Consider the following 25,893-nt stretch of genomic DNA (forward strand, 5'->3'; position numbering starts at 1 on the left):
CAAAACATTTTAACTTCACAAAACGGACACAGACTACACCCCCTAACAACACCCCCAACACCCTCTAGTCACGCCCACCATTTTAAAAAAAAATATATTTGTATTTTATTATTTATTAATTTTACTCCCGAAAAGGGGGGGTGGGGGTGGGGAGCGTGAGGGTGCCCGTGGGTGGGGAGGAGGGGGGGAAAAAACCTGATCGAGGCACCAGCCGCAGGGGATCCCGTATGCTATTTGGGATGGGTGGCCGCTATTTCTCCCTCTTAATGTGCCCCCCAGTGTCCCCCCTGCAGAGATAAATGTGCAGCAGTGGAGCGGGCTGTCAATAATCTTACCATTGCCTCTCGGACTACCGAGACCTCATCTGGTCTTCTCGGTTTCCGGCTTCCTGTGACGTCACAAGAAGCCGGAAGCCTAGAAGAGCCAGATGCCGGTAGTCAGAGAGGCAATGGTAAGATTAATGACAGCCCCCTCCGCTGCTGCGCATTTATCTCTGCAGGGGGGACACTAGGGGGCACATTAAGAGGGAGAAATAGCGGCCACCCATCCCAAATAGCATACGGGATCCCCCGCGGCTGGTGCCTCGATCAGGTTTTTTTCCCCCTTGCCCAGCGGCCGGGACACAAGGGGGGGTAGCGCGGGATGCCAGGAGGGGCCCCCCAAATCGGGACCGTCCCGATGAAAACGGGACGGTTGGGACCACTGTAGTAGGCTAAGGCTACCCTAGGCTCACAAGCCTAGCCTGCACACAGACCTAACACTAGCCTAGCACAGTATACAGTATCAGTGGCGGACATACGGCCGTGCAGGCCGTGCCGCCGCACGAGGGCCCCTGAAGTTCCGTTTTCTTCAGGGGCCCATTAAGTATTTTATATATATATATATATATATATATATATATTTTTCCCCCGGGGGGCCCCGACTCCTATCCTCCCTCCTTCCCTCCCTCACCTCGGGGGGGCCCCCCTCCCGGTATGCGCGGCGGGAGAGCGGCAAATCCGGGTCTCCAGGCAGACGCTAGAGGGCTCAGCCGGCAGCCGCTTGGTCTCCAATATGTCGACAGAGTTGGAGACATATTGCGGCTGAGCCTCTAGCGTCTGCCTGGAGCCTGAAGACTTCCTGTTTTTGCCGCTTGCTCTCCCGCCACGCATATCGGGAGGGGGGCCCTCTGAGGTGAGGAAGGGAGGGAGGATAGGAGTCGGGCTCCCCACCCGGATACTCAAAGGGCTACCTGCCTACCCACCCGGCTTCCTTCCTACCTACCCACCCGGCTACCTAACCACCCACCAGGCTTCCTACCTACCTACCCACCCGGCTACCTAACCACCCACCTGGCTTCCTACCTACCCACCCACCCGGCTACCTACCCACCCGGCTACCTAACCACCTACCCACCCGGCTACCTACCCACCCACCAGGCTTCCTACCTAACCACCCACCCGACTACCTAACCACCCACCCGGCTACCTACCCACCCACCAGGCTACCTACCCACCCGGCTACCTACCCACCAACCCGGCTACCTACTCACCCGGCTACCTACCCACTCACCCGGCTACCTACCCACCCGGCTACCTACCTACCTACCCACCCGGCTACCTAACCACCCGGCTACCTACCCACCCACCAGGCTTCCTACCTACCCACCCGGCTACCTACCCACCCACCCAGCTACCTACCCGGCTACCTAACCACCCTGCCGGCTACCTAACCACCCGGCTACCTACCCACCCACCCGGCTACCTAACCACCTACCCACCCGGCTACCTACCCACCCACCAGGCTTCCTACCTACCCACCCGGCTACCTACCCACCCACCAGGCTTCCTACCTACCTACCTACCCACCCGGCTACCTACCTAACCACCCACCTGGCTACCTACCTACCCACCCGGGTACCTACCTACCCACCCACCCGGCTACCTACCCACCCACCCGGCTACCTACCCACCTGGCTACCTAACCACCTACCCACTCGGCTACCTACCCACCCACCAGGCTTCCTACCTACCCACCTGGCTACCTAACCACCCACCCGGCTACCTACCCGGCTACCTAACCACCCTGCCGGCTACCTAACCACCCGGCTACCTACCCACCCACCCGGCTACCTACCCGGCTACCTAACCACCCACCCGGCTACCTACCCACCCGGATACCTACACACCCACCTGGCTACCTAACCACCCACCCGGCTACCTACCCACCCGGCTACCTACCCGGCTACCTAACCACCCACCCGGCTACCCACCCACCCGGCTACCTACCCGGCTACCTAACCACCCACCCGGCTACCTAACCACCCACCCGGCTACCCACCCACCCGGCTACCTACCCGGCTACCCACCCACCCGCCTACCCACCCACCCACCCACCCACCTAACCACCCACCCGGCTATCTAACCACCCACCCGGCTACCTACCCGCCCGGCTACCTAACCACCCACCGGCTACCCACCCGGCTACCTACCTACCCGGCTACCTAACCACCCTGCCGGCTACCTAACCACCCACCCGGCTACCTACCCGGCTACCTAACCACCCACCCGGCTACCTAACCACCTACCCGGCTACCCACACGGCTACCCACCCACCAGGCTACCTACCCACCCGCCTACCCAGCCACCCACCAGGCTACCTACCCACCTGGCTAAGGGCTACCTACCTACCCACCAGGCTACCTACCCACCAGGCTACCTACCCACTCACCCACCAGGCTACCTATCCACCCAACCACCCATAGAAGCTGCGCGCCGGATGGAGGCTGGGACAGGAGGTCTGCTGCTGCAGGTGAGTAAATGTTTTTTTTTATTATTTATTTTAGCAGGTGTATGTTCTGGGCAGGTCTGCCACATGATTGCGTGTATGTTCTGGGCAGGTCTGCCACATGATTGCATGTATATTCTGGGCAAATTTGCTACATGATTGCATGTGTTTTCTGGGCAAATCTGCCGACATGATTGCACGTATTTTCTGGGCATATCTGCCGACATGATTGCACGTATTTTCTGGGCATATCTGCCTACATGATTGCACATATTTTCTGGGCAAATCTGCCAACATCATTGCATGTATTTTCTGGGCATATCTGCCGACCTCATTGCACGTATTTTCTGGGCATATCTGCCGACATGATTGCATGTGTTTTCTGGGCAAATCTGCCGACATGATTGCACATATTTTCTGGACACATCTGCCGACATCATTGCACGTATTTTCTGGGCATATCTGCCGACCTCATTGCACGTATTTTTTCTAGGCATATCTGCCGACATCATTGCACGTATTTTCTGGGCATATCTGCCGACATCATTGCACGTATTTTCTGGGCATATCTGCCGACATGATTGAATGTATTTTCTGGGCAAATCTGCCGACATGATTAAATGTATTTTCTGGGCAAATCTGCTCACATTATGTGTATTTTCTTGAGAAAACCTGCACAATTATGTGAATTTTCTGGGGAAAGGGTCACCAAAACTTGGGCCCACTGTCTCCACACCCAGTAGCCACGCCCATTTTTTTTGCCAGGGGGGCCCACAATTTATATTTTGCACAGGGGCCCACTGCTGGCTGTGTCCGCCACTGTACAGTATATACACTGACTGAACTATAACAAGCAAATCACTATCTATAAATCAATATAATCAATGTGTTTAGAATGTGTGTAGGATGGAAAACGCTGGGTTTAACACAAGAAAAGCATTTGCTCCAATGAACAGCAGCACTGGAGATGCTCTCAGTACCACAGAGTCACAAGTAAGGACGGGTTCCTTTAAGATGGACGCCGCCTTATATAGAGGAGGGGAGGGCCAGGCTCCCCTCCTCTGATTGATTGCTAGGGCCTCGACTGGGGGCCTTCTGATTAGCCGAATTACGTCATCCCCTGGATACTGCATGCCTAGTCGAATCCGGATTCGTGATCACGGTTAACACCCGTGATCACGAGTGCTGAATCCGGATACCTTAGAATTCGGGATTGATACTGATCTTCGAATTTGAGTCCGAATTAAGCTAAAACAACTCGTGATCACGGGTTATCCGCGATCACGAGGTCCTGGCGAGCACCCCTGGTCATGATCTCACGTGTACCAGAGGCCTAGATGGGATGGAAAGTTAATTATAGAACTTTATGATGGTAGCAAGCAGACTGGCTCACTGTACTACCTATTATTTTCTTTTGTTTTTCTTAAAGGAATGATGAGAAATTTTAAAAAAAAGTTCCACTTACCTGGGGCTTCCTCCAGCCCGGGGCAGCCGCCCTGTGCCCCCGCCGCAGCTCCTGCGTCTCCCGGTCCTCTTCGCCGGCGGAGCCGACCTCGCCAGGTCTGGTCCTGGGTCGGCCTCTTCTACGCTCCACGGCGTGGGTCACGTGGTCCGGCCGACGTCATCTGGACGTTACGGCGCTACAGGAGCTGCGGCGGGGGCACAGGACGGCTGCCCCGGGCTAGAGGAAGCCCCAGGTAAGTGGAACTTTTTTTTTTAATTTCCGCGGATCATTCCTTTAAAGCATGTTAGTCACATTTATAAAAAATTATTTCTAACCTTATATTTGTGTGCTGCTTTTATTAATGTGTGCATACCATTGGTGTTTGTGTTTTGCGATCAGGTGCCTTCGCAAAGCAGTTGTCCCTAATCTAATGCATAGTTCACAACAGTCCCGATTTGGGCGGGACTTACCCAGTTTACGCCCCCCTGATCCCGCCTTCTGCCTGTCAAATCCCGCTTTCCTCCTCCCTGCCCGACTGTCTCCCCTTCTCCATACAGACACCAACACTGTGCAGCCTGCTTGTCACCTTCCTGAGTGTCCCCAGTATATTTACAGGCTGCCTGTGAAGAAGTCGGGCAGTTTAAGCTGTCTGCAATGCCCATAATTAAAGTACTGTGCCGATAAGTGAAAAATCCCATCTCTCCGTGAAAAGCATGACGTTTCATGCTTTAATTGGCTGTAAAGCACTCACAGGGGGATCCGTCTATAGCTCCTCCTCCTTAATTCTAACCAGTGGAGAAGGAGGTGTGCCTGTGCTGGAGAGAGCGGCAAACACATGAAGTGCTGCAGCCAGCTTCCGGGAGAGCAGATCAGAGAGAGCGTAGCAGAGTTGGTGAGCTTCTATTTGTTTGTGACACCGCAGCTCTCTCTGGTCTTTTACACTTCTAGTGTTGTCCTTATCTCTATCACTGCCTCACTGAGCCTCTGATCAGGTGTCACTGAGCTCTTCTTTCATCTCTTTGATCCTCTTCCATGGGCAGCCTGTCATGTCTCCACTGTGTTCACAGATTGCTGCTTCTCTTTCTGGGCACTGAAACTTGTTGCAGATTGTTTCCTGGTGATTTGTTCTTTGCACACATGCTTTTTTCCTGTGTGATTGTATTGCACAGTTTATTTGTGTGCACTCATTACTTAGCTCCCAACTGTCCCTATCTGGGAACCCTGCCCCTCAGTCTGTCCCTCTTTCCTTCTTATTTGTCCCTCTTTCAGGACTGTTGTAATGTAATTCAATGTAGTTTTCTAGTTTCTACAGAAAAAAATGTTTCATCGGCTCTTAACTTTATTCCCATCCTTCTTCCAATTTGATATATTTATTTTCAAATGTAAACCTAAAGTAAAATGAACTAGGATAGAAAGGATCAGTGTGGTTTGAATAAAAAAACAAAATATTTTTCTTATGATATCTGTTTGGAATGTGTGACTAGGGGTGTGTTGGGGTGTGGCATGGGTGTGGCTTAAGTGTCCCTCTTTCTCATCTCAAAATGTTGGGAGGTATGCTAATGGAATGTTAAAGGAAAACTATTACATAAATAATTACAATGAAGTATATCCTATCACTCAAGGTCAAACAAAATATTGGCTAGTATACAGCATATACACAAGATTATATTTTCTGTCATGTTAGCTTATTCTATCAGGGTAGCTTTCTCTGACATACTATCCTGTCAGATTTAGCTACTGGTAGCTAAATCTGACGTGGTAGCCTTTTCTGACATAAGAGGGCGCAGATCAGTCGCCTAAAAGAGGCCTTCTATACCTGCCTCCTGCTTCCAAGAATAGTAAGCGGAACGATTCTGCCCTGACATTTGTTGTCCGGGGATTTTTTTTGTGAGCGGGTCGTAGCGGGGATGTGCCGCAAAAGTAGCATGGATGATAAGGTTTCTCCTGTGTACATCTATGGAAATGAGTATTTGCAGCTGTGCGATAGTCTGCAGAGTAAAGTGCCGCGAAGGGTAATGCTGATACAATACACTGTAAGCGGGTTGCGACTGTGATGGTTGGGGGTGGTGGTGGGGGGAGGGATGACACCCGGAGGAATCTGTTTAAAGGAGTTCATTTGCCGTTTGTTTTTTAATGTGATGAAAAGGGAGAACGTAAAGGGATAAACTGATTTTGTAATGACTTTAATGTCTATGGATGAACAGTATTGCTTAAAAAGGAAGTGAAAACGTAGCACATTTATCGTTTGGGGACATATGCAACTTGTGAAAATGCTTACAAATGTGTGCTTCAGTGTGACCTTTGGTGATGACTATAATAAGGTCACTTCGATTGCAACTTTTGTGCTCTGGTTTTGAATTCCTGAAAAGACTATCTGCCTGGAATATTTTATTTTTCCAGTTTTTCGATTGTTTTTGTCTCCAGCAGCTTATAGACATACTGGTTAATTGATTGTGTTCATGTAAAAAATGCCCCTCTTCCAACAAACTAGCATATATTGACAAAACAGCATACATTTAAAGTGATATACCCCTTTTTAGTAGAATCAGTGTCTTGCCCGCTCGCTAGGCTGCGGGCTTGGTCCTCGCTCGGACAAATTTTTATTTTAACTCTATGTCCACTTGGATAGTGGAGATTGCACATCAGCACCCAGGCAGCTAACTCGGGTTGCAAGGTTAATGCTGCTGATGGGCATTATGGGGGTATGACCTGCATGACTTTGCACATGCTCAGTAGCATTTGTATGCTATTTTGTCGGGTATGCTAAAATGTTGGAACACCTTTCTAAAAAGGATGCCAGAGATAACCAATATTAGTAAAACTAGTAGACCTAAACTCGTTACAATAATGGGTTCTAGGCCTCCCTCACAGTTCCTCTCCTGCCCCTGTCAGCGCACAGCCCATGCACGCACACGCTTGCCCCCATCCTTCTCCTGCTCTAACTGCCACCCCGCATGCGTGGTATGCAAAAAACAGGAGCGTGCACCTGGCTGGACTGTGCATCAGGGCCGGTTCTAGACAGGCACATATGAGGGGGCAGTTAAAAATGGGTAGGGGGCATCATGAATGGGGAAATTTGCGGCACTCGAAGCGGCGAATAAATGGGTGTGGTCATGATGGCAAGTGGGTGGGGCTAACTGAAATGTAGTTATACCAGCTAATGAAGTTGCATAAGAAAAATATAAAGTAAATGCACATAATGACAGCTTTTTCCCCAGTAAATGCACGTAATGACAGACAGCTTTCCTCCAGTAAATGCACGTAATGACAGACAGCTTTCCTCCAGTAAATGCACGTAATGACAGACAGCTTTCCTCCAGTAAATGCACGTAATGACAGACAGCTTTTCCCCAGTAAATGCACGTAATGACACAGCGTTTCCCCAGTAAATGCACGTAATGACAGACAGCGTTTCCCCAGTAAATGCACGTAATGACAGACGGCGTTTCCCCAGTAAATGCACGTAATGACAGACGGCGTTTCCCCAGTAAATGCACGTAATGACAGACGGCGTTTCCCCAGTAAATGCACGTAATGACAGACGGCGTTTCCCCAGTAAATGCACGTAATGACAGACGGCGTTTCCCCAGTAAATGCACGTAATGACAGACGGCGTTTCCCCAGTAAATGCACGTAATGACAGACGGCGTTTCCCCAGTAAATGCACGTAATGACAGACGGCGTTTCCCCAGTAAATGCACGTAATGACAGACGGCGTTTCCCCAGTAAATGCACGTAATGACAGACGGCGTTTCCCCAGTAAATGCACGTAATGACAGACGGCGTTTCCCCAGTAAATGCACGTAATGACAGACGGCGTTTCCCCAGTAAATGCACGTAATGACAGACGGCGTTTCCCCAGTAAATGCACGTAATGACAGACGGCGTTTCCCCAGTAAATGCACGTAATGACAGACGGCGTTTCCCCAGTAAATGCACGTAATGACAGACGGCGTTTCCCCAGTAAATGCACGTAATGACAGACGGCGTTTCCCCAGTAAATGCACGTAATGACAGACGGCGTTTCCCCAGTAAATGCACGTAATGACAGACGGCGTTTCCCCAGTAAATGCACGTAATGACAGACGGCGTTTCCCCAGTAAATGCACGTAATGACAGACGGCGTTTCCCCAGTAAATGCACATAAGGACAGACAGGTGTATATTTCCCCAGCATATGTAGCCAGGTGTAAATGTCTCCAGGTCTATAGGTGTCCCCAGTAGATGTGGTCAGGACTTACCATGTGATATCCCCAGTACAGCCAGGTGTATAAATGTCCCCAACCGCAGGTGGAGTGGCAGCAGAGTATGAGAGAGAAGAGGAAGCTGTGGGCACAGCGGGGAAAGGGAGAAGTCCCCCCCCCCCCCTTCCCTCACCTTGGGGCTCCCCCTCTCTCTCGCTTTCCCCTCTAGATATCATGGCTGGCAGCAGCGGTAGAACACTTCCTCGCTTCCCAGCGCGGGAGAGCAAGAGATCTGTGCGCCGCTGCCACTACTTTGGTCTAGTCTAGACCAAAGTAGCGGCGCACAGATCTCTCGCTCTGCCGCGCTGGGAAGCGAGGAAGTGTTATACCGCCGCTGCCAGACGTGATATCTAGAGGGGAAAGTGAGAGAGAGGGGGAGCCCCAAGCTGAGGGAAGGGGGGGGGGGGAGTTCCCCTCCCCCCCCCTTCCCCGCTGTGCCCACAGCTTCCTCTTGTCTCCCCTGTCACCCGTTTGAGGGGGCAGAGTAATTATTTAAGGGGGCGATGCCCCCTCTTGCCCCATGCTGATGGCTGGATGGTGTAATGGTTAAGGGCTCTGCCTCTGACACAGGAGACCAGGGTTCGAATCTCTTCGAATCTCGGCTCTGTTCTATTCAGTAGGAGACCTTAGGCAAGTCTTCATAATACTGCTACTGCCTATAGAGTGCGCCCTAGTGGCTGCTGCTCTGGCGCTTTGAGACCGCCAGGAGAAATGCGCGATGTAAATGTTATTTGTCTTGTCTTATTTGTCTTGTCATGTGCCAACTGGAGGATTTTTCCGGGGGTGAGATACAAAAGTGACATGAATGTCTGATTGATTGATAAGAGATTACTGTTCACGGTATATATGTTGGCTTCTTTTAATATTGGATATTCTATGATAGTTCATTACAACACTGGCAGTTATAATTCAAAATAACACATTTGTTCATGCTCATTAAAAACTGGCTATGAGATATTTCTAATCATAATACTGTCATGGAGGATTGACCATGAGAATGGTGCTATCTACAATGAGAACCATAATATTTTCATGGAAGACGGACCATGAGAATTTTTGCAAGTCAAAATATGAGATGTGCAAGTTCTCACATAAACAAAAAATAGTCTGACGTGTCTTGTGACGCTTCTAAAGCATGTGATCACGCAGTCATGTGTCTTGTCTGCACAGGCGCATTAATAAAAGCACATGGTGATCACGCACCCTTATCTGCACAGGTGCTTGGATGAAACATGTTCTACGCCTGCGCAGACATTGAATTCTGTCTATATAAAGGAGGGAAAATACTTTCGAGTTGGGACTCTTGAAGAACAAGCAGACATGCCGTCCGTTTGTGTTGCCAGCCAGGTATTTTCCCTTCCGAGGTTGCTGAGGTCCCCCCGATCTTCTCTGGGTTACAATACTTGGTAAGAATATTGGTACTCACTAATTACTCAAATACAATTTAACTATGATTCTGCAAGCCTAGATGATTATTATAACAGGATTGTAGCTCAATAAACATTATTGAACCTTTCCTCATGTTTTGCTGCAATTCATTTTACCCACTACGGTGGTGAGCGAAGTTAGAGGGTTTAAAAACCCTTCCCGTGAGGCAAAACAGGGGGCCAGTTGCAGACGAACGGGCAGTCAGAAGAACACGGCATAGGAGCGATCAGGCCAGAGGGGGCTTGAGGAAGCCCCTGGTATTTGTTTTATTGCTGTGGCCCAACCTCAGGTACACTTTATTATAATAGTAAAATATCAGCAAATATTACAGATCTTTTACTGTGACCTTACCCCACTCTCACACAGGACCATCCCTTTATTGATGCCTGACCTTACACCCCCCCGTAGTCCCTAACCTTAACCCCCTGGAGGTGCCTAGCTTTAAACTACCCCCCCCCCCCCCCCCGTGGACCTGTGCCTAGCTTTAGCCTCCCCACTATTGCCTAACCTTGAATTGAACCCCCCGTGGTGCCTAAGGACCCTCAAACACACTCCTGACACTCCTCCTTACACCCCTACCTCCTAGCCCCCAACATTTTTCCAGCCATAGGTGGCAATGTTAGAAGCCATGAGCAGTGGCTATAAATGGTATATAGTGACTATTAAATAGTAGCCGCCTGTGGAGCCTCCAGCAACTTTTTTTTAATTGCTTCGAATGAATTGACATCTGACCAAATCAGTCCTGTTTCGGGTATGTGACTGTTGTATGCGCAGGCATCCAATGGAAGTCACATAGGAGAACTTCGATTGGACTGCTAAAGTAGCCTTCACTTACAATAACTGTAATGATGTAAGTAATCCTGATGCTAATTCCATAAGATTTATTATTATTATTATTGTTCCTCTAGTCTAAAGCTACGTACACACGTCAGTATTGTCACCCATCGTGGATCGGGGGACAATTCGGGGAATGATACATGTCCCTTACCTTTAGGCTAGCGATGTGTCGTCTACAGTCCCACTACGGTGGGACTGTAGATGACAGAGCTGATTCAATTGGTTGGCGGGGGTGGACATAGCATTGTGATCAGTAATGCTTGGCCATTGGGGGTCGTTAAAGATCAAACAGGATGGATCCTTATTGACCCCCAAAGCCGGAGCAATATCGATCGTCTGCCGATGTACACAAATAACAGTAATATTTGTTGGTTGCTATTAGCAACAACACTACACCTTCGTTAGGCACCACATCACAGGAAGTGTGATAACTCGACACTCATCACAGCAAACAGCTTAGGAGATAGAACTTCTTAGACGTCGTCAAAGTGCAAGAGTTTATTTGTAAAACAAATATACAGATGAGTTCAGTAGCAATCTTATATCTTCGTTACATGTTATCTCCCTCGTGACGAAGGAATCTTATGCGTTCCATGCAGAATTGATATATCCCTTTTGAATAGATCAGGCGGCTTTCTCTTTGTTACATGTCATCTATGCTAGTTGCACTTATGCATATATACAGCATACAGTTACGATAAGTTACAAGAAGGAAGTCAGCAGAAGTAGAGAGCAGTGCCCTCGGGAGCCCATGTTGACATATAAGATTACTCATACCGGTAAGATGAGTTCCACGAAATCCTCCACGACCGAGACCATGAGACTGCCTTGCCTATTCAAGGGACAGGAAGCACAATCAGTTTAAAAGGACACTCCCACTTCCACCCCTCAGTGCTTACATATTACTTGGAGTATAGAAGTGTACTTACCATACCAGAGCGGGTTTAGGCCTGTCGTGGAGGATTTCGTGGAACTCATCTTACCGGTAAGAGTAAGCTTATTTTTCCACTCATCCTCCACGACAGAGACCATGAGATTTCCGAGATAACTCCCCTCTCAGGGCGGTACAACTGCAGAAAGCACTTTGCGTTCAAAAGCCAAATCTTTAATATTTTAAAGATCTAACCGGTAATGTTTGATAAACGTGTTGTAGTTAGACCACGTGGCTGCATTACAAATGTCAGTAACAGACGCAGATGCCCTCTCAGCCCAGGAGGAGGAGACTACCCTAGTGGAATGCGCTTTGATTCCAGATGGCGCAGACCTATCTGATAACTCATGCTTTAGAGATGCATAATTTTAACCAATTACTAAGAGTACTCTTATGCTGGAGATACACGGTATGTTTCTGTAGCGTGTATTGACCAGCTGATCCGGCCAGCTGATAATATTCAGCTGGCCCGATCATGCCGCTTGACCCGCGCACGCTTGATCCCCGTGGCTGATAAGGACCGCCGGCGGGGACTAGCGCGAATCGATCCGCGGGGACGCAGCTGGCACGCGGTGGGGGTCGATCCGGCGGCTAATCAGCCGCTGGATCGACTCGTGTATGCCCAGCATTAGAGGCTTTGTAACCTTTACTAGCCCCCTGAAATTGTATGAAGGGATTGTCAGCCAATATCCAATCATTAGACCTTTCTAGATAAAGTAAAACCATGTTTCTAACGTCTAAAGTATGAAATCTTTTCTCCTTCTCATTTGAAGGATTAGAACAAAAGAAAGGTAAATGGATCTCCTGATCCTTATGAAACGTAGATACTACTTTTGGAACAAAAGGAGGTAATCTAAATGAAATCCTATCCTCCATTATTGTTATGAAGGGTGATCTTACACTAATCGCTTGAATCTATCCAATTCTACGAGCCGTAGTAATAGCAACTAAAAATAAAGTTTTAAGAGTCAAATCTTTAATTGAGCAGTCAGACGAGGGCTCAAACTGGGATCCCGTCACGGCCTTCAGAACAATATTCAAGTCCCAGGAGGGGGAATTTTGGTCTTGATAGAACTGACTTTCTCTTGGCAGCCTTTAAGAACCGTTTAAAGTGTCAGAAGGAAAATAAACATTAAAGTATGCTCCTAACGCAGCTAGTTGTACTTTCAGAGTATTAAGTTTAAAGGTTCTTCTCCAGCCCAGCCTGCAAAAATTCCAAAATGTTTGGAATAGAAAAATGATTGATAAATTCAGGAGAATTCTGATTAAATCTACAAAAAACGTTCCACACCCTGTGGTAAATGGCTGAAGTGACTGGTTTACGAGAAGTAAGTAGTGTACTAATACTATTTGAAAGACCTTGTGTGGAGATATATTGAGGTGCTGATGATATTAAGGATAACAGGAACATATTTCCTTCAATTTTTTTGACTATCATATGGGATTGTCTGTTAGCCAGTCTTCCTGGAATTCCGTATAAAGTGAAAATTACCTATCATTGTCTGCTTCTAATTAGGAAACCCTTAATTAGTTGCTGTGAAGCCTATACAGGTGGTCAGACCATGTTGTCTGAATAATGTCTCCGAGGTGTATTGTGTTTGGGAGCAATTGTCACCTATCACACAGGACATCCTGCTGCAATGTGAAAGCCTTAATCAATTGTCACCTGTAACCTGGGGAGATTGGAAGTGAAGGAAGTCTTTTGTTTTGTGTGTGTGCTATAGTACCCTTTTCATGTATGTGGATCTCTGGAAATCCCATTTATGTCTGAGAACGGAGACAGGAAAACGCCTTAATCAAGTTTTCACCTGGAGTTGAAAGCCTAACTTCACAATCTTTGATGTATAGTAGACTTTTACCTGGAAATGGAATATGTCTGAGATTTAATTAAAACCTAGTTCCTCCCCTCCCCAAGTAAGTTGCAGCCTCCAGGCGTAGCTCAGAGTATAAAAAGCAGAGGCAAATGCCTAGTGACCATCTGCTCTGGGAGTTAGCGCATAGCTAGAGTCGATCTCGACTTCCGGTCGAACAAGCGGCATGCTCCTGCCGACAACTTTGAGACCTTCAAGTTGGTAACGTTTTTTTTAATCCCCATTTTTATTTTACGCAAATATCCGTGTGTGTTATCTTTGTAACTTTTATCTTGTAACTATTTTTACTTTGTCTTTTTGTAATCTTTTTGTATATATTAAGTTCTGCATTGTTCTATGTTTTTCTAGAATATTAAATTATTATTTAATAAGTTTGACTTCTGCCGTACTAAACTAACACTCATAGCCTAGAAGAGACTGAAGTGTAACCGTGTATAAGTTCATGCCTAATTGTACGCTTGAGCAACACTACCGTATGAAATTGTAATTGCATTGTGTGTGTGGGCGTTTCATACGTTGGCCTAAGCGCGCAGCTGACCCAACGTACGAACAACGCCAGTGCGAGTAGCGACAGCAGAGTGGCTAACAGTATCGTTCGGAACGACTGTTAGTGGGTCTTTGCTTCACGACAGTGTAAGATTGCAACTGTGTGTGGGTGCGTGGCGTTCCCGTATTTGGCCTAAGCGCAAAGCTGACCCAAATACGAAAACGCAGATTGCGTATTGAGCACTCGATAGCTGAGTGAACGTGTCTAGCAACGCTAGTGGTGGCAGTGGGAAGTGTTTGAGGGGTTCCAGCCTTGTTTGTAGCTTAAATAAGGCTGTTCCCCGCTTAATCTGGTCAAACCCGCAGTCGGGAACCGTATACGCAGGCGTGCCGCGGGCCGGTTCATGACATAATTGGCTGGCAGCGGTGGGATCGTTTAGTACATTAGTACGCAGTTTAGCTCGCTATTCTGAGTACTAAAGGCTGGAAGCTTGCTAGAAGCAACTAGCCTACAGAAGTCTACTCAGTGCAGAATCTATATACGTTTTTTTTTTGTTCAAAGATACACACTTGGTGTTTGCTTTCCCTCCCCCCCTTTTTTTTCTTTTTATTTTGTGCAACACGATGGCTCAGAAAGCATCCAGCTATGCAAGGCAAAACAAAGAGATACTACTCAACCTGTGTGAGCACAAAGGCATCGAGACGGTGAGCGGCCAGACTAAGGAGCAGTTAGTTCGTGCGCTCGAGGAGCATGATGAGGCAGAACGAGCCCGTGCTTCAACGTCAGCAGATGCAGCTCACGACACGCCAGAGGAGGAATCGCTCCCGCCACAGGATGCGAGTGGAGACGATGTCCTGGATGATCCACCTAACACGGAGATGACATCTCTGGAAGCCGACCTACAGCTACTAGGTTCGGCTGAGCCCGAACTGCGCCTAAAGCTGATTCTGGAACATCGGCAAGCAGAGAGGGAAATACGACAAGCAGAGAGGGAAATACGACAAGCAGAGAGGGAACAAGCTGCCCAGCGACTCCAGGCCGAGAGGGACAGACTCCGGGCAGAGGAGGGAAGAGCTGAACGGCAACACCAGCTGGAGCTGGCTAAACTTCAGCAGCAGAACCGGTCTGCTGGACCCGCAGAACGCGAAGGTGAGCGAGTCCACAGAATCCCCCTGGATAAGTTCCCCGCTATGGACAAGGACTCTGACATAGACACTTTCCTACAGGGGTTTGAAAGGACTTGTCGGCAGTATGGGGTGCCCCGTGAGCAGTGGGCAAGATACCTCACACCAGGGCTGAGAGGCAAGGCCCTGGAGGCGTTTGTGAGTCTCCCCCAGGAGGAAGAAACAGACTTTGAGGCAATTAAGAAAGCCATCATTGCACGATACCACCTCACGCCAGAGGTGTATCGCAAACGTTTCAGGACAGTGCAGCGAGGTCCTAATGACAGTTACCTGGATCATGCGTGCAACCTGCGCACTGCCTTCCAGCAGTGGGTAAAAGGACTGGCTGTTGAAACCTTTGATGCCCTGCAGGAACTGATAATAAAAGACCAGTTCCTCCACACTTGCCCTGTTAAGGTCCGGCAGTTTGTACGGGACCGAGAGCCAAAGACCGTGGATGAGGCCGCGAAAGTTGCGGATGCCTACACGTCCAATCGAGCATCTGATTTTCGGAGGACTACGGCGCCCAGCTGGAAGGGAGAAAAGCCTGCGAGACCTTCTCCTCTGAGCACCCAGCGAAGCCAAGTTCGCAGCCGCCTGGAGGTAGAACAGCCACCGTTGACACTCGGAGATGTTTTGCCTGTAACAAACCGGGTCACATCAGTGCTACGTGCCCAGAAAAGAAGGAAGCCCCAAACTCTGGCGGGGCCCGGAATGCGTTGTGTGCCACCAGGAATGCAGGTAGCTATGCAGAGAATCTGCAACCTGTCACGGTTGGGGATACAGTTACCACCGGTCTAAGAGACACTGGAGCAGAGGTGACTCTAGTGCACCCCCAGCTTGTGAACCCTGAGGAGTACATTCCTGGCAAGACTATGGCTGTCAAAGGAGTTGGGGGCGTCACCCCCGCCATACCCACCGCCTTGGTCCACCTGGATTGGGGGGCCGGCAGCGGAATGAAAGAAGTGGGGGTAACGGATGCCATCCCCACGAACGTTTTGTTGGGTACTGACCTGGGACGGTTAGTGGCCCGGTATGAGCCTACTCCACACCCCATGGAGCCTGCATCCCCCGCAGAAGTTCAGGACTCTTGCAAGGTACTGTGTGATAATGCTGTGCAAGCGGGGAGTGCTGGTGAGGCCCCAGGGGCTACGGACTGTGTACTAGGAGCCAGCCCTAGTGAGTCTCCAGTGCCCAGGCCTGGAGGAGGACACGTTGTTACCATGAATGCAGATAATGTTGATGTAATATGTGATGTGTTGCATGATGACATGTGTACAGTGAATGCTCCGTCAGCTGCAGTGGTGACCCGCAGTGCTCACCGGGCTGCAGCAGACGAATTGTCCACTGAAGGGGCTGATGTCACTGGGTCGGGCTCTTCCACCTCAGAGCCTGGCTCTGAGGACCCAGAGGCCTCTCAGTTTGCCACCTCCCTGGTGCCTGTGGCCGACAGCGCTGAGTTCTCCGAGGCTGTGCGACTTGATAGCAGCCTGGAAGAGCTCAGGAGTCTGGCGGACAGGGCACTGGTGGAGGGCGACAGGGTGAGGGTGTACTGGGAACACTGCAGACTGTACAGAGAGGTTATTCCCTCTGAGCCGTCTGAAGTGGAGGAGGCCGACCGGCAGTTGATTGTTCCCCACAGGTACAGGGAGCAGCTATTAAGAATAGCACATGAGGTGCCCCTGGCTGGTCACTTGGGGATCCGCAAGACCAAATCCCGGCTTGCCCACAATTTTTATTGGCCCCACATGGGGACAGATATTGCTGATTTTTGCCGGTCTTGTGTCGCCTGTCAGCGGGTCGGCAAAGCAGGTGACACCGACGAAGCCCCACTAAGGCCCTTACCCATAATAGAGGAGCCCTTCCAAAGGGTTGCTGTTGACATAATTGGGCCTCTAGCGATACCCAGCAGCACAGGGAAACGTTTCATTCTTACGGTGGTAGATTATGCCACTCGCTACCCTGAAGCTGTAGCCCTGAGCTCCATACGGGCAGACAAGGTTGCGGACGCATTGGTGCGCATTTTCTCACGGGTCGGTTTTCCCCGTGAAATGCTCACCGATCACGGCCCGCAATTCATGTCGCGCCTAATGGAATGCCTCTGTAAACAAATGCAGGTAGAACACATCATGGCCAGCCCTTACCACCCCCAGACAAATGGGTTATGTGAGCGGTTTAATGGTACTCTGAAACAGATGCTAAGGGTGTTTGTTGAATCGCAAGGGAGAGACTGGGAGCGATACCTGCCCCACTTACTGTTTGCTTATCGTGAGGTGCCCCAGGCATCCACCGGGTTCTCGCCCTTTGAGCTATTATATGGGAGGAGGGTACGCGGACCCCTCGATCTCATTCGAGAGGTCTGGGAGGGGCAGGACATGGGTCCCGGGGTCTCCATAGTGGAATACGTTCTAAAGTTCCGGGAAAAGATGGACACCCTGGTGGGGTTAGTGCGAGAGAATCTGACTCAAGCCCAGGCCACCCAGAAGCAGTGGTATGACCACGGGGCTAGGGAGAGAGTTTGAGGTAGGTCGCAAGGTATGGGTCCTAAACCCGATGCGACAGAATAAGCTGCAGGCCGCTTGGGATGGGCCCTATACCATACATAGGAAGATTAGTGATGTGACCTATGTGGTCGCGCTGGATGACCGAGGTAAGCAGCTGAAAACATACCATGTAAATATGTTAAAGGAACATCATGCTAGAACCGCTTGCGCTCTCCCTGTCTGCAGTTTGCTACCGGACGGTGAAGCAGAGGCCCTGGTTGACATCCTGGCATCCACCCAGGAAACCGACTCTGTTGCCGAGGTGCAGATCAATCCGGAGTTGACAGCAGAGCAGCAGGCTGGGCTATCTGATGTGCTGACCCTTTACCGTGGTACCTTTACAGCCCGCCCTGGTCTGACCAGCCTGGCTGTACACCATGTTGACACCGGAAATAACAAGCCGGTTAGACAGTCAGCCTATAGAGTCTCCCCTGAGGTTCAGGCCCACATCAGCAAGGAGATTGAGGAAATGCTGTCACTAGGGGTGATCAAACGGTCGCACAGCGCATGGGCATCACCTGTAGTGCTAGTACCCAAACGGGACCAGACCACTCGGTTCTGTGTAGATTATCGAAAACTAAATTTGATAACTGCGTCAGATGCTTACCCAATGCCGAGGGTCGACGAATTGTTAGATAAGCTAGCTGGCGCGCAATATCTAACAATCGTGGATTTGAGTCGGGGATACTGGCAGGTCCCTCTAACAGCTGAGGCACGGGAGAGGTCTGCCTTTATCACCCCCTCAGGTCTGTTTGAATTTAATGTAATGCCTTTTGGAATGAAAAACGCCCCGGCCACCTTCCAACGGGTTGTAAATGGTCTCCTGGAAGGTTTGTAACACTGCGCTGTCGCCTACCTGGATGACATCGCCGTGTTTAGCGCCAACTGGAACGACCACTTAGCGCAGCTGTCACAGGTTTTGGGGCGCATCACTGCAGCAGGACTAACAGTCAAGCCTAGCAAGTGTCAGATCGGCATGAAACAGGTACAGTACCTGGGACATGTGGTGGGGGGGGGAGAGCTTCGTCCAGATACGGGGAAGGTAGATGCCATTGTGTCCTGGCCCACCCCCCAGACGAAGAAACAGATTCAGTCCTTCTTAGGGACTGCGGGGTACTATAGAAAGTTTGTCCCCAACTACAGTGCCCTCGCCAAGCCATTGACAGACCTCACAAAAAAGAAGCTGCCCAAGCAGATTCTCTGGACACCAGAATGTGAACAGTCATTCACAGCTCTGAAGAGGGCCCTAGCCAGCCCTCCCGTGTTGCAAGCGCCAGACTTCAGCCGACGGTTTGTAGTCCAGACGGACGCCTCAGCCTTTGGCCTAGGTGCTGTATTAAGCCAGGTAAACCAAACTGGGGAAGAACATCCGATTCTGTACTTAAGTCGGAAGCTGCTACCCCGGGAGGTAGCTTACGCCACCATAGAGAAGGAGTGCTTGGCAATTGTATGGGCCCTACAAAAGCTGCAGCACTATCTCTACGGTCGTGTATTCACCGTCGTAACCGACCACAACCCTCTTAGTTGGTTACATCGGGTTTCCGGGGACAATGGAAAACTGCTGAGATGGAGCTTAGTTCTCCAACAATATAGCTTCACCATTCAACATAGGAAGGGGAGCAATCATGGGAATGCTGATGGCTGTCCCGTCAAGCAGAACCAACAGTGTAGGTGCAGGCAGGATGATCTGGGAAGATCATCTGCCTTGCACCAAGTTAACGGCGGAGGTGTGGAGATATATTGAGGTGCTGATGATATTAAGGATAACAGGAACATATTTCCTTCATTTTTTTTGACTATCATATGGGATTGTCTGTTAGCCAGTCTTCCTGGAATTCCGTATAAAGTGAAAATTACCTATCATTGTCTGCTTCTAATTAGGAAACCCTTAATTAGTTGCTGTGAAGCCTATACAGGTGGTCAGACCATGTTGTCTGAATAATGTCTCCGAGGTGTATTGTGTTTGGGAGCAATTGTCACCTATCACACAGGACATCCTGCTGCAATGTGAAAGCCTTAATCAATTGTCACCTGTAACCTGGGGAGATTGGAAGTGAAGGAAGTCTTTTGTTTTGTGTGTGTGCTATAGTACCCTTTTCATGTATGTGGATCTCTGGAAATCCCATTTATGTCTGAGAACGGAGACAGGAAAACGCCTTAATCAAGTTTTCACCTGGAGTTGAAAGCCTAACTTCACAATCTTTGATGTATAGTAGACTTTTACCTGGAAATGGAATATGTCTGAGATTTAATTAAAACCTAGTTCCTCCCCTCCCCAAGTAAGTTGCAGCCTCCAGGCGTAGCTCAGAGTATAAAAAGCAGAGGCAAATGCCTAGTGACCATCTGCTCTGGGAGTTAGCGCATAGCTAGAGTCGATCTCGACTTCCGGTCGAACAAGCGGCATGCTCCTGCCGACAACTTTGAGACCTTCAAGTTGGTAACGTTTTTTTTAATCCCCATTTTTATTTTACGCAAATATCCGTGTGTGTTATCTTTGTAACTTTTATCTTGTAACTATTTTTACTTTGTCTTTTTGTAATCTTTTTGTATATATTAAGTTCTGCATTGTTCTATGTTTTTCTAGAATATTAAATTATTATTTAATAAGTTTGACTTCTGCCGTACTAAACTAACACTCATAGCCTAGAAGAGACTGAAGTGTAACCGTGTATAAGTTCATGCCTAATTGTACGCTTGAGCAACACTACCGTATGAAATTGTAATTGCATTGTGTGTGGGGGCGTTTGTCATACGTTGGCCTAAGCGCGCAGCTGACCCAACGTACGAACAACGCCAGTGCGAGTAGCGACAGCAGAGTGGCTAACAGTATCGTTCGGAACGACTGTTAGTGGGTCTTTGCTTCACAACAGTGTAAGATTGCAACTGTGTGTGTGTGTGGGTGCGTGGCGTTCCCGTATTTGGCCTAAGCGCAAAGCTGACCCAAATACGAAAACGCAGATTGCGTATTGAGCACTCGATAGCTGAGTGAACGTGTCTAGCAACGCTAGTGGTGGCAGTGGGAAGTGTTTGAGGGGTTCCAGCCTTGTTTGTAGCTTAAATAAGGCTGTTCCCCGCTTAATCTGGTCAAACCCGCAGTCGGGAACCGTATACGCAGGCGTGCCGCGGGCCGGTTCATGACACCTTGGTTCAGAAGAATTTTCCTTTCAAATTCCAAGCTTTCAGGTTGAGCTGGGCAGGAACTGGATAAAAAACTGGGCCTTGATAGAGAAGGTCCTCTCGCAGAGGAAGAGTCCAGGGCTGGCCTATCGCTAACTTTAATAGAAGAGCATACCAAGCTCGTTTTGGCCAATCTGGAGTGACTAAGATTAAATCTGCCTGATCCTGAACCACCTTCTGAAGGACCCGAGGTATCAAGTTTAGGGGAGGGAATGCAAAGCCCCTCTCCAGACTCCAGTCCTGTGTGAAAGCATCCATCGCGTCTGGGTAACCCCTTGGATCCAGGGAAAAAAATAGAGGTAGAAGCATGTATTTGTTATTGGCGAACAGGTCCACTGTTGGAAGACCCCGGAACTGACAGATCTGTCTGAATACCCACTTGTTGAGACCCCATTCTCCTGACAGGAGAGTTTGTCTGCTGAGAAAATCTGCAACTATGTTCTCCTTGCCACTCAAGTGTACCGCTTTCAGAGAGAGGTTTTCCTCTGCCCAGAGAAAAATCTGATGCGAGAGTGAGATTAATGGAGGGCTCTGAGTACCGCCCTGCTTGTTCAAATGCGCAATGGCGGTTCTGTTGTCTGATTGAATGACCACATGATTGCCTCTCAGAGCTGATTCCATTGACTTCACTGCTCTGCATACAGCAAGAAGCTCCCTGTGGTTTGAGGAAAACCCTCTACCCGAGGTGCCGCTGAGAGGCCAAAGGGCAAAGCCCCAAACTGAAAGTGAACCAGCCTTGACTGGATCTAAATTGCAGCTCTGAGGAACTTCTGATGTCCTGGAAAGATAGGGACATGATAGTAGGCATCCATGAGATCGATTGACGCTAGAAAAAAATCTTTCCCCAGAAGAGGAATGGTTGACGAGAGGAATAAATTTAAATTCCTTAAGTTGATCATTAACCAAAATTCCCCGTTTGGTTTTGGGACATCGAATAGAGGGGAAAAAAAATCCCTTCCTCCCTTTTGTGAGATCGGAACTTCCTCGACCACCCACTTTTCGAACAGTAAAAGTACTGCATTTTCCAGAGCTGTCTGTTGAACTGGAGTCTGACGAGGGGCGGTAATCTTGAAAGTGGGAGGGGGTTTTGAAATGAACTCCAATTTGAACCCTCGTCTGACTATTCAGTTTTGTTTTTTTTTTTAATCTCTCTCCCACCTGCATATCGTCATTGTTCGGATTGCTGAGTGGAAGTGGCCGGGGTTTTGGGTTTAACCTCCTGGGCGATAATCCTGAGCTGAGCTCGGGGTATATCGTGCAGGAGGAGTTCTCAGGCCCTGGTGGGCCGATTTGCATAATTTTTTTTTTCATGTTACACGCAGCTAGCACTTTGCTAGCTGCGTGTAACTTCCGATCGCCGCCGGTCCGCCGCTACCCGCCGTGCCGCGCAGCCCCCCTCCCCGACCCCTTGCGCAGCCTGGCCAATCAGTGCCAGGCAGCGCTGAGGGGTGGATGGAGACTCCCTCTGACATCACGACGTCCATGACGTCATCCCGCCCAGTCGCCATGGCGACCGGGGAAGCCCAGCAGAAAATCCCGTTCTGAACGGGATTTCCTGCTTACTCCGATCGCCGAAGGCGATTGGAGTGGGTGGGGGGATGCCGCTGCGCAGCGGCTATCATGTAGCGAGCCCAGGGCTCGCTACATGATTTAAAAAATAAAAAATTAAAAAAGTGCTGCGCCCCCTCCTGGGCGATCTAATTGTATCGCCCAGAGGGTTAAACAAAAAGCCCTTGGATTTTGCACCACTATGGACTTGCCACCTCTTACCAGAATCGGTTTTACCTTTCGTATTCTTTTTGTATAAACGAAAGTTTTTTTTCTCTGAAACGCTTTTTTCTTTTTCAGAGGAAATACATGTTTCCACTTCACTCCACGACAGGTCCACCAGGAGACTGGACCGCCCATCCCTGGGACAGGAAGAACAGAGGTTAAATAGCCACCTCCCACCGCCTACCTTCAGTGTTCTTCCTGTCCCCGGGGAGAACAGACGGAGTTTCCTGGGCTGCCGGGGCCAGAGGGTAAGTCCGGGGGAATGCTGTGGCCGCCTGGTTGGCATACCTCTCAGGAGGAGATCCCAGGCGACCTCCGTGTTCAGGCGCAGCGCTCCCCTAAAAGCGGAACTCCGCTCCACTGAGTGGATGCGGAAGTTCCTCCGCCTGTTGCGGTGCACGTACGCGTGCGTTCCAGGGCGGGAGGACGTCCCATTGCGCAGCATCCGGCGGAAGACATCAATCCCGGCTATTCCGCTGCACCTGGGACGCCGTGCTGTGTAGCGTCTATTACAAATAGACAGCAAGCAGAGCAGCAGCAGCTACTACAGTCTTGGGACTAAGACTGCTGGAAGGATCCGTCGCTCCCTCTGCCACCATAGAGCTTTCCTCCTCTCAGGCCGTGGGGCTAGCCGCATAAGCCTGTACAAACCAAGTAAGTACTTTTGATACTGGCTGGGGATAACAAGTTTGTTCGCTGCTCACTTATTGTAGTTCTGTTCTTTTTCACAACCCAAGACCTACTTCCTCCATGGATGAATCTGAATCCAGGGCCTGTGGGATCTGTCGTAAAAAACTTGCTGTTTCCTACCCAAAACACTTATGTAATGCTTGCATTTTGTCTGTGGTAAAGCATGAAGGGGGAGACATGTTTAACCTCCTTGCCGTTCTGATTCTTTCCAAATTTTAGGGTCTAAAAGAGGTGCAATTTTTTTTCACTCTTTCAGACCCTAAAACTTGAAAAAAATCATTCTGGCAGGGAGATGTGCAACAGAATAAAAAATGTACCTTCCTGGGCTCCAGCGCTGCAGTTTGCACTTTCACCACATGATGGCGCTAATAACATATAAACAAACTTCTCTATATTTCTCTAATATAGAGAAGTTCGTTTTACATATTAGCCCTGCCCCCGATGACGTCAAGCTGCCACCACCGCTCTGCTGCTCTGCTTGGCTGCCGGGTCCCCGGAAGAATAGCGGGGACATGGGGGATCCCGGCGGCCAGGGTAATACCCCACACTGCCGGGGAGAGAGGCTGGAGTCCCGCTGCGCAGCGCGATCGCGCGCGGGACTCCAAAACCTAAGGTAAAGCTCTGCAATGCCTACCCCGACCTGAGCTCGGGATCACCGCTAATAGCTTCTTTTTTCTACCCCGAGCTCAGGTCGGGAAAACCGGCAAGGAGGTTAATAGTATGCGTACGAAATTTCAGGATCAGTTGTCTAAAAAAATTCTTGATGCTAAGGTTTCCACTGCTTTACCATCAGCGTCTGTGGTATCTCAGCAGGACGAGGATGCTGACTTACCCAGACCTTCTCAACAGCCAAGGGTTTTAGAGTCCTCTTCGGAGGAAGCGGAGCCAGCGGGGGGGTCTTCTGGCCAGGAAGACGAGACACCTAGGTGCTCCTCTAGGGGTAAATTTAAATTACTCCCTGAACAGTCAGATGAATTATTGGAGTTCATTTATTCTGCTCTTAATATTAAGTCTGATTTTCCAAAACCCTCTACAGTAGAAGATGAGATGTATTCGGAACATTTAGTGTCTAAAGGGTTAGTGTTTCCGGTTCACAAAACAATGCGAGACTTAATGGAAACCGAGTGGAAGGAACCAGATAAAAAGCTGGTAATTAAAGCGTTTAAAAGACGCTATCCATTCAATGAAGAGGAACAGTCTAAATTATCTAAAGACGCACCCATCCCATTTGAAGACACAGGTGCTCTCGGAGATCTTTCTAGCAGGAAAATGGAAGCTCTTCTTAAGAAATCATGGGAAGCGGTTTCTGCCTCATGTGCACCTAACTTAGCAGCGACCTGTACTGCCTTATCATTTGATTGCAATCTCTTTTGAAGAGTAGTTCTCCACCTGAGAATATTTCTCAGTCGGTTGCAACGTTGAAACTTGCTGCGAAATTTCTTGCAGATGCATCTAGCGAAGCGGTCAGATTTTCTGCCCGGAGTCTAGCGTTAATTAACTCTGTCAGAAGATTCCTGTGGCTAAAAAATTGGGATGGGGACGGTGTCACAAAATAAAGACTTTGTGCCCTACCGTTTAAAGGAAAATTGCTGTTTGGCTCTGCTTTAGAGTCTGTACTCGAAAGAGCAGGTAAGAGGAAAAAAGTTTTTCCAGCGGGTAAGAAAAAGAAATCTTATAAAAGGAGATTTCGGGCCCCTAGGAGGAGTCAGAAAAATGATTCTGGCAAAACAAAAAAGACAAAACACAAGGTTTCCTCTTCAACCCCAAACCCTCAGACACCCCCTCTAAACCACAGTCAGAACATTAACTATATTCGGGTATGTATTTCCGGCATGGCAGAAGGTATCAAACAACAAATACATCTGCAGAACCATCAAACATGGTTACAAGATTCAATTTACGCAAGTTCTCCCGGGATCTTTCAGGGTAACAGGCTCTCTTCGGTGTCCAGCAGGCGGCAATGGAAAAGGCTGTGGGATCTCTTTTCGAGAAGTGGGTTGCGGAAGAAGTTCCTTCACCAGAGAGGAGGAAAAGTTTTTATTCCACTCTCTGGTTCCAAAGCTGAACAGCGATTTTCGCCTTATAAATCTTTGGTTTTTAAACCAGTTTGTGAAGTACAAAAAATTCCGCATGGAATCCCTTCACTCCACAATCCTTCTGCTGGGGAAGAACTACTTCATGGCATCCATCGATCTGATGGATGCATACTATTATGTCCCCATCCATCCAATGCACTGGAAGTATTTGAGAGCTGCCGTAAAGATTCAATCCCAGATCCTTCACATCAAGTTCAAAGCTCTCCCGTTTGGGATTTCAAGTGCTCCCCAGATCTTAACAAAGCTTATGACAGAGGTAGCGGCCTTTATAAGAAAGCAGAAGATTATTCTAGTTCCCTATCTAGACGATCTTCTGATAGCGGCACAAACAAAAGATCTGCTCCAGGGGCATATCCAGATTGTGCTTGGAGTTCTGAAGGATTTGGGATGGATTCTGAATATTCAGAAATCCGATCTAAACCCAGGACAGGAAAATACCTTTCT

At 49.1% G+C, this 25,893-nt stretch overlaps 1 protein-coding gene across 6 annotated transcripts in view; it reads left to right on the forward strand.

Moving 5' to 3' along the window:
• Positions 1-5,046: 5,046 nt before the first annotated feature.
• Positions 5,047-25,893, forward strand: part of HDAC8 (histone deacetylase 8) — a 645,099-nt gene continuing 624,252 nt past the window's right edge. For 3 of the 6 annotated variants that reach the window (XM_068248043.1, XM_068248046.1, XM_068248044.1), the window contains exon 1: positions 6,111-6,243. In XM_068248043.1, the coding sequence (XP_068104144.1) occupies positions 6,118-6,243 (126 nt within the window). In that variant the 5' untranslated portion in view covers positions 6,111-6,117. Of the gene's footprint in view, positions 5,103-5,994; positions 6,049-6,110; positions 6,244-25,893 lie in introns of those variants that run through there. The other 3 variants (XM_068248048.1, XM_068248047.1, XM_068248045.1) reach the window with 3 other exon arrangements.

Source organism: Hyperolius riggenbachi, chromosome 8 (assembly GCF_040937935.1).
Source record: "Hyperolius riggenbachi isolate aHypRig1 chromosome 8, aHypRig1.pri, whole genome shotgun sequence".
Lineage (NCBI taxonomy): Eukaryota > Metazoa > Chordata > Amphibia > Anura > Hyperoliidae > Hyperolius > Hyperolius riggenbachi.